Source organism: Tursiops truncatus, chromosome X (assembly GCF_011762595.2).
Source record: "Tursiops truncatus isolate mTurTru1 chromosome X, mTurTru1.mat.Y, whole genome shotgun sequence".
NCBI classification, from domain to species: domain Eukaryota; kingdom Metazoa; phylum Chordata; class Mammalia; order Artiodactyla; family Delphinidae; genus Tursiops; species Tursiops truncatus.
Genome location: NC_047055.1, coordinates 5,200,819 through 5,213,804, shown reverse-complemented (window position 1 = coordinate 5,213,804; position 12,986 = coordinate 5,200,819). Strand labels below are relative to the sequence as shown.

The 12,986-nt window shown below is 47.6% G+C and overlaps 1 protein-coding gene across 1 annotated transcript in view; it reads left to right on the top strand.

Moving 5' to 3' along the window:
- Positions 1–12,986, top strand: part of AFF2 (ALF transcription elongation factor 2) — a 323,837-nt gene that overhangs the window by 123,726 nt on the left and 187,125 nt on the right. The window contains exon 2 of the mRNA XM_073799704.1: positions 9,234–9,278. Coding sequence (XP_073655805.1) covers positions 9,234–9,278 — 45 coding nt within the window. The remainder of the gene's footprint in view (positions 1–9,233; positions 9,279–12,986) is intronic.

Here is a 12,986-nt window from a genome sequence, read left to right as displayed (position 1 = left end):
TAAGACCCCATAATATGCCTGTGGTAGTGTCTTCAGAAGCTACCAGAAAAATCTGAACTCCCACTTCATTTTTTCCCCCCTGGTGAGGAAGTCTTGTATCTCTAGAAACCATAAATGCTTAGAAGAAGTTGTCAATCCAAGACGTATTATAAAAGATAATCGTACTTTAAAATGTCTCCTGCTAACATAGTAAATGTGTAAAAGTTTTCTTAAGGACAAAATAGTTAAGTGATTAAAAACAGCTCTTCTTTAAACAATTTGGAAACTCCTTCCAATGCTCCGTAGGAATGATCTCTCTCAGGAGGATATGGGTTAATGGCGCTCTCTACTTCCCGAGGGACAAAGTTGAATTCATTTAGCCCCCAGAGAGGCGTTCCTCAGGCCCCGCGGTCCACTTCGTCCGGGCTTGTGGGTCATGTGAGATTCACCACTGTGGGATCCCAGCAGATCATTGCTCGTGCTCCTGGGCGCCCTGCTTGTTCCATTCAGAATGAAGTCCCTTATAGATTAGAGCAGTTGGAGAACTGTGAGCTGTGGTTAATTAGCTGATCAGTGTGGGAAAGTGCAGTAGCTGATAGTGGGGAGCAGAGCGCCACCTCCTTCTGAATCGCTAGAGGCTACTTGGCCTCCAATTGTCTCCTTTCCCCTACCTCCTCCTTCCTTTATCTCCGTACTGTGGGCATAGACAGCATCTCCTTCAGTGTTTCACACGATAGCTCCCTCTTTCTCGCTCTTCAGTATTGCCAGAGAGTTCTATTATACTTTCCTAGCCTACCCCTCTTCCTGTTCTCCAACAGAACCTTTCCCACCTTTCCTTTCTCCGCATGTTTCCAATAACCAGCCCCGTTCTCCACTGATGACCTTGCCACATACTTCATAGAGAAAAATAGATACAATCAGACAAGTACCCCCTCATCTTCTCGTCTTTAATTTCTCCAACCCAATTGCTTATGTACCTAAGGCACTCTGCCTTCCCTGCCGTTACAATGGAAGAACTGTCCAGAAGGGTCCACGCTCCTCTTTCAGGCCAGCCTCTCCAGTTGTGTCCTAGTCTGTTCGCTCCTTCTCAAGGACTTTGCTTTTACAATCATCCATTTTTTTCTTTCGCGATACGTCTCTTCCCCTCTCCACTGAGTTACACCCACTGGTATATGAAATATGCCTTAGTACCATCCCTCTTAAAATACAAAGAAAAACCTCGACACCGCATCACCACATCCTGTCACCCCATCTCTCTGCTCCCCGTCACAGCGGGAATTGTTTATTCCCTCCTGCATCCGCCCCTCCCACTCTCTCCTCAGCACACTCCGGTGAGGTGAGGGTCACATGCACAGCATGCCGCTGAAACGGCTCTGTCCGAGGTGGCCGATGGCCCAGATGGCCTAGGATCGGCCGAACCCAGCCGATTCTGCATCCTTATCTTACTGAATGGCTGCTTTCTCCTTGAAACACTTTCTTCTCTGGCTTTCTGGGACATCATGCTTGCCTGATTTTCCTCCTGTCCCCCTAGCCACTCCTAAGGATTCAGGGGTGGCTTTGGAATACATGATGTGTGATACATCGTATGCCATGCTATCTGGAATGTGGACTCGTCACAAAAGAAACTGTAAATGGTCTTTTGATGCAGTTTCATCTTCGGATGACTAAGGTGTGAAATTAGTTTTATAGCTGAGGCCTATAGTACGTGTCTGCTACATGTGGTATATGAGTTGCCTGCTTCCTCGTGTTTTTTTTCTATTGAAGCCTAGTTGATTTACAATGTCGTGTTAATTTCTGCTGTACAGCAAAGCGATTCGGTCATACATATCAATACATTCTTTCTTAATATATATTCTTTTCCATTATGGTTTATCATAGGATATTGAATATAGTTCTCCATGAAATAACTCTTTTCCTCACGTTTGTATTAGTTAGTACAAAAATCAGTTTGCATTTCCCATGCATTTAAAAACCGTCAGCAGAAGAAGAGGAAATGTACCCGGGATCTGACAATTAGCATCAGTGAGAAAATGGTCCATGTGTAGGAGGTAGAGAATTGAAGTTGAGATGTGGATGCTACATGTGGACCTGCACACAAGGTAGCCATCAATGTTAATGGGAGTGCAGTAAGTAGGGATTTCGTGGAATGAAGACTTTAATCTTAAATGGTCCTTGGTTTCCGTGCTAGGACTTGGATGGGACAGAAGTGGGTATCCCGCGGGCCCTGAGGAGTCGTACGCATGCCTAGGAATTTCAGAAGGCAGGGACCGTGGCTGGAAGGTCTCTGGGTTGTAGGGCAGACACGGAGAGCAGACAGAAGGCTGGGAAGAGCACAGGCAGGAAGGGGCAAGCAAGTTGGGTCGGAGTCTGGGAGGCCGGCGAAGCGAAGGTGGAGGATGCAGCTTGAGTGAAAGCAGCGGGATTAAGGCATCTGGGCGAGAAGCCTGGAGAATGTGGGAGGAGGGGCTCCGTCCCTGGGGAGCCTCGCCGGCAGCTAAGGCACAGCTCGGGTGACCAGAGGCAGGGCGTCCTGGGGGAATGTGGGTCAGGCAGCCAGCCTCTTCCAGAAGGGCTCTTGGTTTCTTAGGGTAATCTTTCTAGATGTGTACCTTTTCTTTAAGACTTTCACCCCCCACCCCACCCCCCGTTTATAGCTCACTCTTCTATAGAAACTAGTTATTAGACCAAATAAATGAACAGTGAGCTAATGGCTATTCAGAGCCCGCTGAATTAAGTACTCTTCACTTCAAATTCCATCTGCCGTTAGGTCCTCTCCACTGATGATGGGCCTTTCTGCATATGCATTCCGCCGTTGCCCATACCTAATGTAATCAGTGGAGAGCTGTCCCCATAATGAAGCACATCGCCCCCCTTCCCCTTCAGCCCCCCTTCGCTCTCTGTTGTCTTACCCCCTCAAGTCCCATCTCCAGCCTCCTTTGTCACCTTCAGTGAGAGCTACCAGATGGAGCCGCAGCCTGGGACTCCTTATGCCCTGGGCCCCTGAATAGGATTTCATAATTAGCGACATTCACAAGATGTCATGGGGGCCAATTTCCAAGGCGACTAAACTATGTACTCAGTGGTTCCAAGGTTCAGGGTGCTGACAACTTTCCAAGAGCCTTAGAGGGAACTTCGAATAAAAGGTGTTGATGGAGACTTCAGATGCACCCACTGCCAGGCTAAGGTACTTTTATATGCGTCACTTCATCTCAACCTCACGACAGTCCTCGAAGTGGAGTTTTATTTCCCTTATATAGATAGAGAAACAGAGGCTCAGAGAAGTTCAAGTGTCTTGCCCAAGTTCACAAAGCAAGTTAAGTATCAGAGCTGGGATTAAAATCCAAGTCCCTCCAGCTTTCCCCTACCCCTTTATGCCCCCAGAAAGCACAGTAAATTATCTCACTGATTTGCTCAAATAAATAAAATGTGATCGCTGAGTCTTCCTTTTTAGTTTTAGTTCCACGTAAGGTTCTAGACACAGGGTCACTTTCTATACTTAGCTTAAAATGGCAAGTGGTATATTCCTTTGATCTTCATGCTCTCCTTTTAAAAAATTTATTTATTTTATTGATTTATTTTTGGCTGTGTTGCGTCTCCGTTGCTGCGCACAGGCTTTCTCTAGTTGCAGCGAGCGGGGACTATCATGCTCTACTTTTTATTGCTTCTTTTCTTAGAGCGAATGGTGAATATTAGCTTGTTTTACATGGGGTATTCTGACCATGTGACACCCTTAAAAATGAGCCGGAAGCAGTATTTTAAATACCAACTCCTTGGACACCCAGGACTTTTGCTGTATTAAAATGAAATGGGAAGATGAGCTGGTTGGCTGTACCATGCGACTGTTGTGAAATCTTCTTTGTTTTGATTAAAGTTATATCACCTGAGGATTTCTGTCTGCGTTTATGTTAACTGTTCCCGTTTAACCGTAGACTCATGAATACAAACTAGAATAGGGACAGGTGGCAGGAAGCAAGGGACAGAAAGATCTTAACCTGAACTGGGTTCGTCCTTTTCCAAGTTGGAAAACGGGGACTCCCTGCATGGGGAGGGGAAATAAAGGGATCTCAAAGTGAGTGCGAATGGGAACTTCAGAGGCTGCTGCTCCTTGTTTGGACAAATGACCGATGATGGGGATTAAACATTTTAAAAAGCCGGAAAACTCATTTGCTACCAGAATATCATAACCTGAGTTTTCATTTTGTTAGTGATGCCGTGTCAGGGGATCTCTGTGTCGTCAGTCAGTCGTGGGGATGAATGGGGCAATTTGTTAATGAAAATACAAATGGAATTAGTTTGGAAGCTGCCGGCGGTGTCAGTCGCGGATCTTGTTTAACTGGGCCGGTAGCATGGATTTTGGTGTTAGTGATGTGTCACTCAGTGTCACTTGCACTTGTTAGGAGAATCCAAGCGTTCACTGGCAATTAAACTTGCAATTTGTGAATTTTACTGGGCGAAGTCTTTGTCAAGGTGAAACATGCCTAGAATAGTGGACTTAGATGGCCAGGTTTTGTGGGAAAACTTCAGGGTGATTTTAGAAAAAAAAAAAAAAAGACCTCTTTTCCCTCGCAATCACTTAATAAAAATGTACTCAGAGACACGCCTCCCGCTCTACTGGGTTAACCGTGTGATGATCATGATTCTTTTAATGTCTTACATGAATCTTCGTGTTTTCTATCAGTGTCTCTCAATGCCACAATCAGGGTATTTTTGCTATCTTGTATTACCCTAATCGCCAAGAAGTGTGCTCCAAACTGATTAATTCCAGAATGATTAAAACATCCTATGCAATTCATTTATTGTTGCTGCAGTTAATTGAATATTTGATGATTTAAAGGTACCCTGATTATTTCCTAAGATATGTCTTTATCACCAGGCAGATGATCTGCGCGTGGTCCCTGTGTGGCTACATGGGGTGGCAGCCTGCACTGTCACACGCCGAGAGGGTAGGCACTTGGGAGGGCTCTCAGTCAACTCAGCACCTGCCCGATGGGCGCCTGCCTTCCCTGGCCCTTAGAGGACCCCGTCCGTGCCCAGCCCGAGAGGGTAGTCTGGGGCCAGGAGTGAGAGCACAGCCTCCCCGGGCGGCGTGCAGCTCGCTTTCTGCTCCCGGAGGAGGGGGCGGAGAGGGGGATGCAGGAGATCGCCGGCTCTGAGTGGCTAACTTGCGCTTTGTGGACTCTCTGAATACTCAAGAGTGCATTGAAAGGGAGGCGAAGGTGGCTCCGGAATTAAGCGGCAGCTTGGCAACTCGTCAGGCGGCAGTTCTAATCCCAGTGTCACCACTAGTTCTCCTCCTGTCTCCTGTCACACCTGTCCGAGTGACTCCTCCACAGTTCCTGCGAGAGGACGGGGCTGTGAGAGACACACTGACAGACAGACAGAGCAACCAGGCAGCGGGGGCTGAGCCCGGCTTCTGTCCAGAGCGCAGTGTGAGTGACCTGGGTGCCGTTCCTCAGGGGGCTCTGAACCTGAAGTGGCCTTAGGTGGCCCCGGCACTGCTCGGCCATGGCAAATCCTTGGCCTCTCACCCCCTTATGGGGCGAGGACTGCGATGGGGACCTCGGCGGCTGGGACCTCCTGTCGGACATGGCTCTGTCCGTGAACCCGGTAGGTACCCCTGACACCCAAGTCAGACCTCCTGTTCCGTATTGTCTGTTTCCCCTGTAAATGTTTGTCTCCCCCAATTTGCGTGGAGTCTCGAAGGCAGAAATTAGGTTGTCTTCGGTGTCTTTAAATCCTCCCCTTGGCACCGTCCTGAGCACAGTGTGAGCTCAGTCAGGATTTGTTGTCTAAAGAAGTAAATGGGAGAACTGATGAATAGGCGGACGGGCGAATGAATGCGATCCTATTACCCTTGTCACCACCTTACAATGTATGTCCCAGTGGGTCTCAATTGTTTGTTTTCCCGTCCCATCTAGACATTTAACTCCGAGAGAAACAGGCCAAGTCTGACGGCTCTTTGTGTCACCGACCCCCCTCGCCCAGCACTGTTCTAGGCACAGAGGAGATGCTCGCTGGCTAATTCAAAAGCACTTGCAGGGGGGGAAAAAACCACTTGAGGCTCAAATGAGTTGTCTTGCGGTGAAAAGAGCAGTGGAGCAGGGCTAGATGACTTTGCAGGACTGGTGACTCCATGTCAATGCTGGATTCCAGTATTTTCTAAAAAAGAAAAAAAAAATCTGAACGCTCGGTATGGATGCATATTTATTTGACTGTCCGTGTCGGCAGAGTTCTTCCCCAGAGTCCACAACTCTTTCTATTTTGACAGCATTTCCCCATAAGGAAACGGATATTTATAATACCAGGTGTAGACATGATATTTGCGGTTGGCAAGAGTGAGTCAGATCTTACCTTGTGCAGACGAGAAGACTGGGCTTCGTAATAAAGGCAGTGAGGAGACCAGCAGGGCAGGGGCTAAAAACCCAACGCAGCATGAGGGGCTTTGCGGGTTACAAAGCGCGTTCACATACCTTATATCATTTGCTGCTCGCAGAAACCCTTGTGAGCTTTGAAAGGAGCAGGTATTACTCTTATCGTCCTTTTATTTTACTCGATTTTATTTTATAGTTGGGCAAACTGGAACTCAGAGGGGTAAGGTTGTGAAGTCCTGTTCCCAAGGGGTAAGATCAGCCTCCCACCCAACTCTTGAGACTCGTAGGCAAATGTCCTCGCTGTGTCTGCATGTGGCTCATACTTTTTTCCCACTTTTATTTCAAAATTAACATTTGTGTGTTTGTGTGGCAAAGGGAAAACAAAGACCTTTTCATGAGAGTTGGGCAGCCCAACAGATACAGTGGGACAACCACACTGAAGATTTAAGTCTTGGCTGTAATCATTTTGACCTTTGTGTTTGGGGAAGGTATATGTTAGAAGTTCAACAACTGTCTTGGAAAATACGGTTGCTAGAGCCTTGAGCAATGGAATGAGATTTTTTAAAAAATTTATTTAGTTAGTTAGTTTTGGCTGCATTGGGTCTTCGTTGCCACACGCGGGCTTTCTCTAGTTGCAGCGAGCGGGGGCTGCTCTTCATAGCGGTGGCTTCTCTTGTTGCGGAGCACGGGCTCTAGGCACGCAGGCTTCAGTAGTTGTGGCACAGGGGCTCAGTAGTTGGGGCTCGCGGGGTTAGTTGCTCCGCGGCACGTGGGATCCTCCCGGACCAGGGCTCGAAGCCGTGTTCCCTGCATTGGCAGGCGGATTCTTAACCGCTGCGCCACCAGGGAAGTCCTTGGAATGAGATTTTATTTGCTGTTAAGAATAATCAGTTGAGTTCTGTAATCCTGTAATATGTTAGACCAGCCTCTCCTAGTGTATATTCTGCAAACACCCATTCTATGGAATGGCGATCGTTGTTAATTGGAAAAAAAAAAACACACATGAAAACTAAAAACCCAACAATCGGTAGTCAAGAAAGTTGGGAACATGCTGCTTTAAACCAATTTCATAGGTGTCTCAGAGCCTCTAAGTTGCATCATGGGTTGCCAAGAGGGGGATGCATGGCAGCATTGCCCATACTTTTTTGGACACGGAACCTTTCATTTTGCAGGACTGGTGTCCGTGGGATGTCCTGCTTTATAGTACTTACCATGGTAACAGTCGTCCATTACCTATGTGATTCTTCACACCCACCTTCTTCCTGAGTCTACAGACTCCATGAGGGAGGAAACTGTCTCCTTCTGCTTCTTTCCGTTGTGTCTTTGCCGACCACAAGCCTGGCGGCACAGTCCCTGGCCCTCAAAGAATATCTGTTGAATGAATGAATGAATGATCTCTGCTAGACCAAACCACGTGTGGTTCCCTATCAGGAGCCTGTATTGAAGGTTCTTTACCATGTCTGCCCAGGCAATTTGTCAGCCTTTCCTTCTACTGTTCTTTCCGCTCAATATGAGAGTATTCGTGTTCTTGGAAGGGTGACTGTATAATTTGTCGTCCGAATCAGGACATTTTTGAGGGTGAAAAGGGACACTGTCAGTAATGACAGCAGAATAGCATGTGTACACTGGACCCACACTGGGTTATAACCCAGGCTGGATGGCCCCCTCATTATTGTTGGCTCTCTGATTCCCCACTAGGGATTTTATGCTGCTTGGAGCAGGGACTCTTCCATGGAGTAGGTAGTCAAGGTAGTCAAGAAATATTGGTTGAAATTAATGTATGTACAGTAGTGACCGTTATGCTCATTTAAGATTTACTGATGATTGTAGCGTGTATTTTTTTAAGATCGAGGGAAACTGGGGCCATATTCTCTTCCCCATTTCCTCAAATATAGTTGTGTTTATACCTTAATCTATCAGAGTAACGAGGGGATTAGGACTTAATGGCCCTTGCGAGAGGCCTGGAACCTACAGCCTCTGTGGCAGTACTCTCTTTACAGGACTGGCCTTTTACCTCCCAAGGCAGTGAGTGAAAGAGACCAAATGGTCTCCCTACTGGAACTGGAGGGAAGTGGAGGTGACCAAATTGCCTTCTTGGAGAAGGTGTGAAGGAGAGAGTTCGGAAGGTTTGGGGGATGCCCGTACCTGCACAGGTGCCGTCACACCTGGTAGACCTTCCTGCAGCTGGTGGTCCCACCCTCAGGTCCCTCATCAAACACAGCTTTAGAGCTGGTGTTTCACTTCGGCATTTGGTCTCTTGCTCTCACTGACTCTGGAGCTCCTGAAGGAAAGGGCATGTGCCTGGTGCGGAGTCAGTACTCGGTACAGCTCTGCTAGTCGCTTGAATTTTGATTGATTAGGAAGGTGTCACACTGAGGAGAAAAGCTCAGGGCGTTCACTTTGTGAGATTCTCTCTGTAGGCATCTGATTGGACTCCTGAGTTGAAAGGGGACTTCAATTAATCACAGAAGTGGTTCATATAGGCGTCCTCTTCTACAAATCTGTGATTATGAATAACATGGTAAAGTATGTCAGGGAGTGGAAGAGGCCTCAAAGATCAGGAAGGCGAGCTCCTTCTTTGGATGGATGAGCAAAGTGAAGCTCGGGGGACAGGGGAGGGTGGCTCCGTGTCCCGGAGCAAATCAGTGACAGAGCCAGGCCCTCTCTGCATCTTGTACTGTGGTCTTACTGCTTCCGTAAAAGAAAACAAAATTGGCCATTTGCAGATACTTACTGCTTTGTATTTCATGGGGGAAAACCCCACATGTATAGCTATGTTTACTTCCTTTACAGTTTTTCCTACAGGGTAAAATATTATACAACAGCTTTTCTGAGAATAACTAGATTATGGTTAATTTTCTTTTTTTGTTTATTTTGTTTTAGGTGAGCCTTCCCAGTGACCCAAGCTGTGTTGAAGAAATCTTGCGGGTGAGTTTAAACCTTTATCTCTCTGCCTTTTAATAATGAAGCAGTCAACCTGCTCAAGCTGTTTAAAGTCATTCCTCTTCTGTTTCCGGGAGTGTCTCATTTCTTACCTCGTCTTCTTGCTCTCTAATCAAGCTAGTCTCCTGATCTCACCAAGCTTCTGTCGCCTTCTCGCATCCTTCTGAGTCTTTTCAGGGCTGAGCAGAGACTCACCACCTCCTTTAGGAAACGTTTCCTGTTCAAGCATCCTACCCACAATCTTTGCCTTTCTGTTCTCTGGGATCTCAGGTCAGCCTCATTGCTGCCTCCTGCTATGTTGCTGATGGGACATGGTCATGGAGATTGTGGCCTACAACAAGGGGATGAGAAGTGGCAGGGTGGAGGGGAGGAGATGAGGAGAGACTTGAGAATGATGGCAAGTTGTGGGAGATGGTACTAATGGGGGTGAACTGGTGCATGAGAATGGCGTGGAGACAGCACAGAGCTGCAAAAGGTGGCAATGACCTCTCCCAAAGTACACGATTAAAGCAAAAGGAGAAACCAAAGCCAAGGCAGAGAAATGTATCTCCCGTGTCTGCCTGTTGGCATCCTAAGGCGTTGCGGTATATGAAGAATAGGAATCATGGGAGTGAGTTCTCTCTCCACCATTTGTCACTTCTGCAATTTGGACAGATAACTTCATCTTTCTGAATCTCCCTTCCTTGTCTGTAAAAGAGGACAATAATGCCTGTCCTAATTCCCTTATAAGCTGCCGAGAGGTATATAAATGCTATTTACTATGAGGAATGATCAGTGTGGCCGGGAGAAAAACATGCTGGCTTTCCACTGGGGAAAGAAATCCATCTCTGTGCCCGGGGAAGTTCTTCATCCCCTTTCCTCACCTCCCCAAGTCACCTCAGCTCCCCCGACACTCTCCCTGGTAAGTGTTGGAAGCAAACCCTGTGAAGATGCAGCGAAAGGAATAAAAAGGAGTAGAAACCTGTTCACCATGGAGCTGGCCGGGCGCCTGATTCCCCCACTGTGGACATTCGTGCACCTTTTCCAGCCCAAGAATGTCGTTACTGACTGTTAAAGAGGGGAGTCCGATCACTCTGCTCAGAGATGAGACGATCTGAGTTAGGGGAGTACTGGTTACTTTGGTAAGAGTCCAGGAACCCCTCCATCATCTCTCCCTGGGATCCAAGGGCCGGGGGTGGAGGTGGGGTGGGGAGTGTGGGCGGCCGCCATGAAATCCACAGCGTGATGCACCCTCGGAACCCAGCCGCTTGCTCCCTGTACCTTGCATCGGGTGGAGACAGTGCAGATGTACGAAATACACCCAATACTGTGAGGGTCTTGGCCACCTGCCTTTTAGAGAAAGGCGATGCTGAAAGAAACCTCTTCCTCTAGTCCCTACAGTAGTCTGGCTTTTCCAAATGAAGTCAGTGGTCTTTTCTGAACCCCAGAGGAATGCCAGACCCGTTTCAGAATCACCACCTCATTTGTGACAGTTGGAACTCTCCACTTCAGAGCAGCCTGGCCCTGGAGCCTAGGTGGCCCACACAGTGACCGAGCGAGGGGAGCCGGCTGGACACCTGGCAGAGGCTGGCGACTCCAGGCTGCTGGAGAAGCCACTTAGAGAAACAACAGAATGTCACTTAAACACGGAAAGAAAAGAAGTAGTTACCTTAATAAGCTCATAATAGGTAGCTCCCTTTGAGAAAGTAACAAAAGTCTTTCTGTTGTTCTTGAAAGAGAATCTAGGGGAATGGGCTTTTTTTTTTCTTTCGAAGGGCTATACATCGTATAGAATTCTGGGGTCTTTGTTTTGTTTCGTTTTCTCGACAATACCGTTAATGAGTGGACTTTCCTTTATTGAAGAGTGACATGTTTCAATCTCCATGCTTGGAATTTTAGAGACCACAGTACACGGCACAACAGAGTGCTTGCTGGACACTTTTGTTACAGCACGTTCACGTTCCTGTTTGTTTGAGGGCCTCGGAGCCCTGCAGACGATCCCACAGTAAGTCTGTTGGTCACCTTGCTCCCAATCTGCTTCCTTCTTGAAGGGGCTGGAGCGGGGGAGATACCTTTCCTCTTTCTCTCCTCCTCTCTCTGACCCCCTCGGTGCTTTTCCAACTAAGCCGAGTCCAGAGCAATGTCATCTTCTCTCCCTCACTGAAGGGGGCTCTGCAGAGGAAGGGGCTCTGGCCCAGGGGTGGGAAAAGCTGGCCGCCGGTTGTTCCTGACGTTCCATCACTTCCTAGCTGTGTGGCTTTTCAGTTTCCTCGTCTGGAGAACAGGGGGTCATTCTGCACCCTTACATCCCTCTCCTCTGCCGTGAACGAGTCTGTAATGTGTACACACCGCTGGCACGTGTAACGGGGAGAGACCTCCGTCTGTCGGCTCGCCCAACTTTCCCACCTCCCCGAGTCCCCCTTTTTTCCCTCTACAGCCCAGCAGGCAAAGTCACTTCATCGCACATTGGTACAGACGAAGTAGGACACGACTGGCCTCTCCCCGCTCTCAGCCCCTCAGTGCCCAGGCGGTGGAAGTACTTTGGCCTAACGCATTGGATTTGGGCCCCCTTTTCAAAACGCTGTTCAAGTTCAAACCAGTTGGCTTCCTTTGAAAGTCCCTCTCGCCATTTTTCCCCTTCAGGCCCGCTTCTCTTTCCACGCACTCCTGGCTCTCATTCTACCCGGGAGCCCACCTTGTCTGGTCTTCCAGGGCTGACTTGATCTGATACGACGAACGTATGTCCCTCTAGCACGTGACTGCCTTTCAGAGTACTTGAACCTCATTATCTTATTTTGATCGTAGGAACCATGGTAGTCCATTATTATTGGCTTGGCCAAAAAGTTCGTTCGGGTCCTCCGGAAGATGTTATGGAAAAACCCGAATGAGCTTTTTGGCCAACCCAGTGTCTCAGGAAATCGGGGCCCAGAGAGGTTATACATGACCTGCCACCCTGGGTGAGGCTAGTATATGGCAGAGGCGCAAGGAGAGTCTGGTCTTCGCTTTGCCCTACACCTGTCAACCACCGTGTCACAAACCTACAGTGAAAATCTCTGGATTCAAAAAAAATTGCCTCAGATGCTCGGCAGACTGACTCCTAGCAACTCTAACTGGGAATACCAGCACACCGACAAAATCTGAGCCGGTCTGAGGAATGAATTCTTCCGGACATCTTGAATATTTTCAAATCGCATTTCAAATAATAAAAGAATAACAATAACAAATTACTGCTACTAATAAAAAAGTAATAGTAGTAATGTGCGACTTCATGCAGGCGGAGTACTTAAGTGCATTATGTCATTGACTTTTCACAACAGAACTAAAAGATTTTATTATTAGTTACTGGTTATGGTAAGCCAGAGAGGTTGAGTAATTCGCCCTCAGGGCAAACAACCGGCTCTAACAATCTTCATGCTGCCCCCTCCTGTTCTCTGTTCCTGTTGTCTCACCTGAATCCATCCTTATTCCACAAGCTCCGGGCTCTTACGATTAACATTACAATGGCGTCAACCAACAGTTCATTTCAGCTTCTGTTGTTTCCTTAATTCGTACACACTCAGTTATGCCAAAATAATTCCACGTAGTTTTTCCAACAAATCAGAATTCATCAGCCCACAACACCTTTCCTGCCACCTGCCCTTCTTCCACAAAACAAGCTGTGGAAATTCAGCGGGCTTTGCTCCTTGTCGAGTATATTATTGCTTTTTATAAATT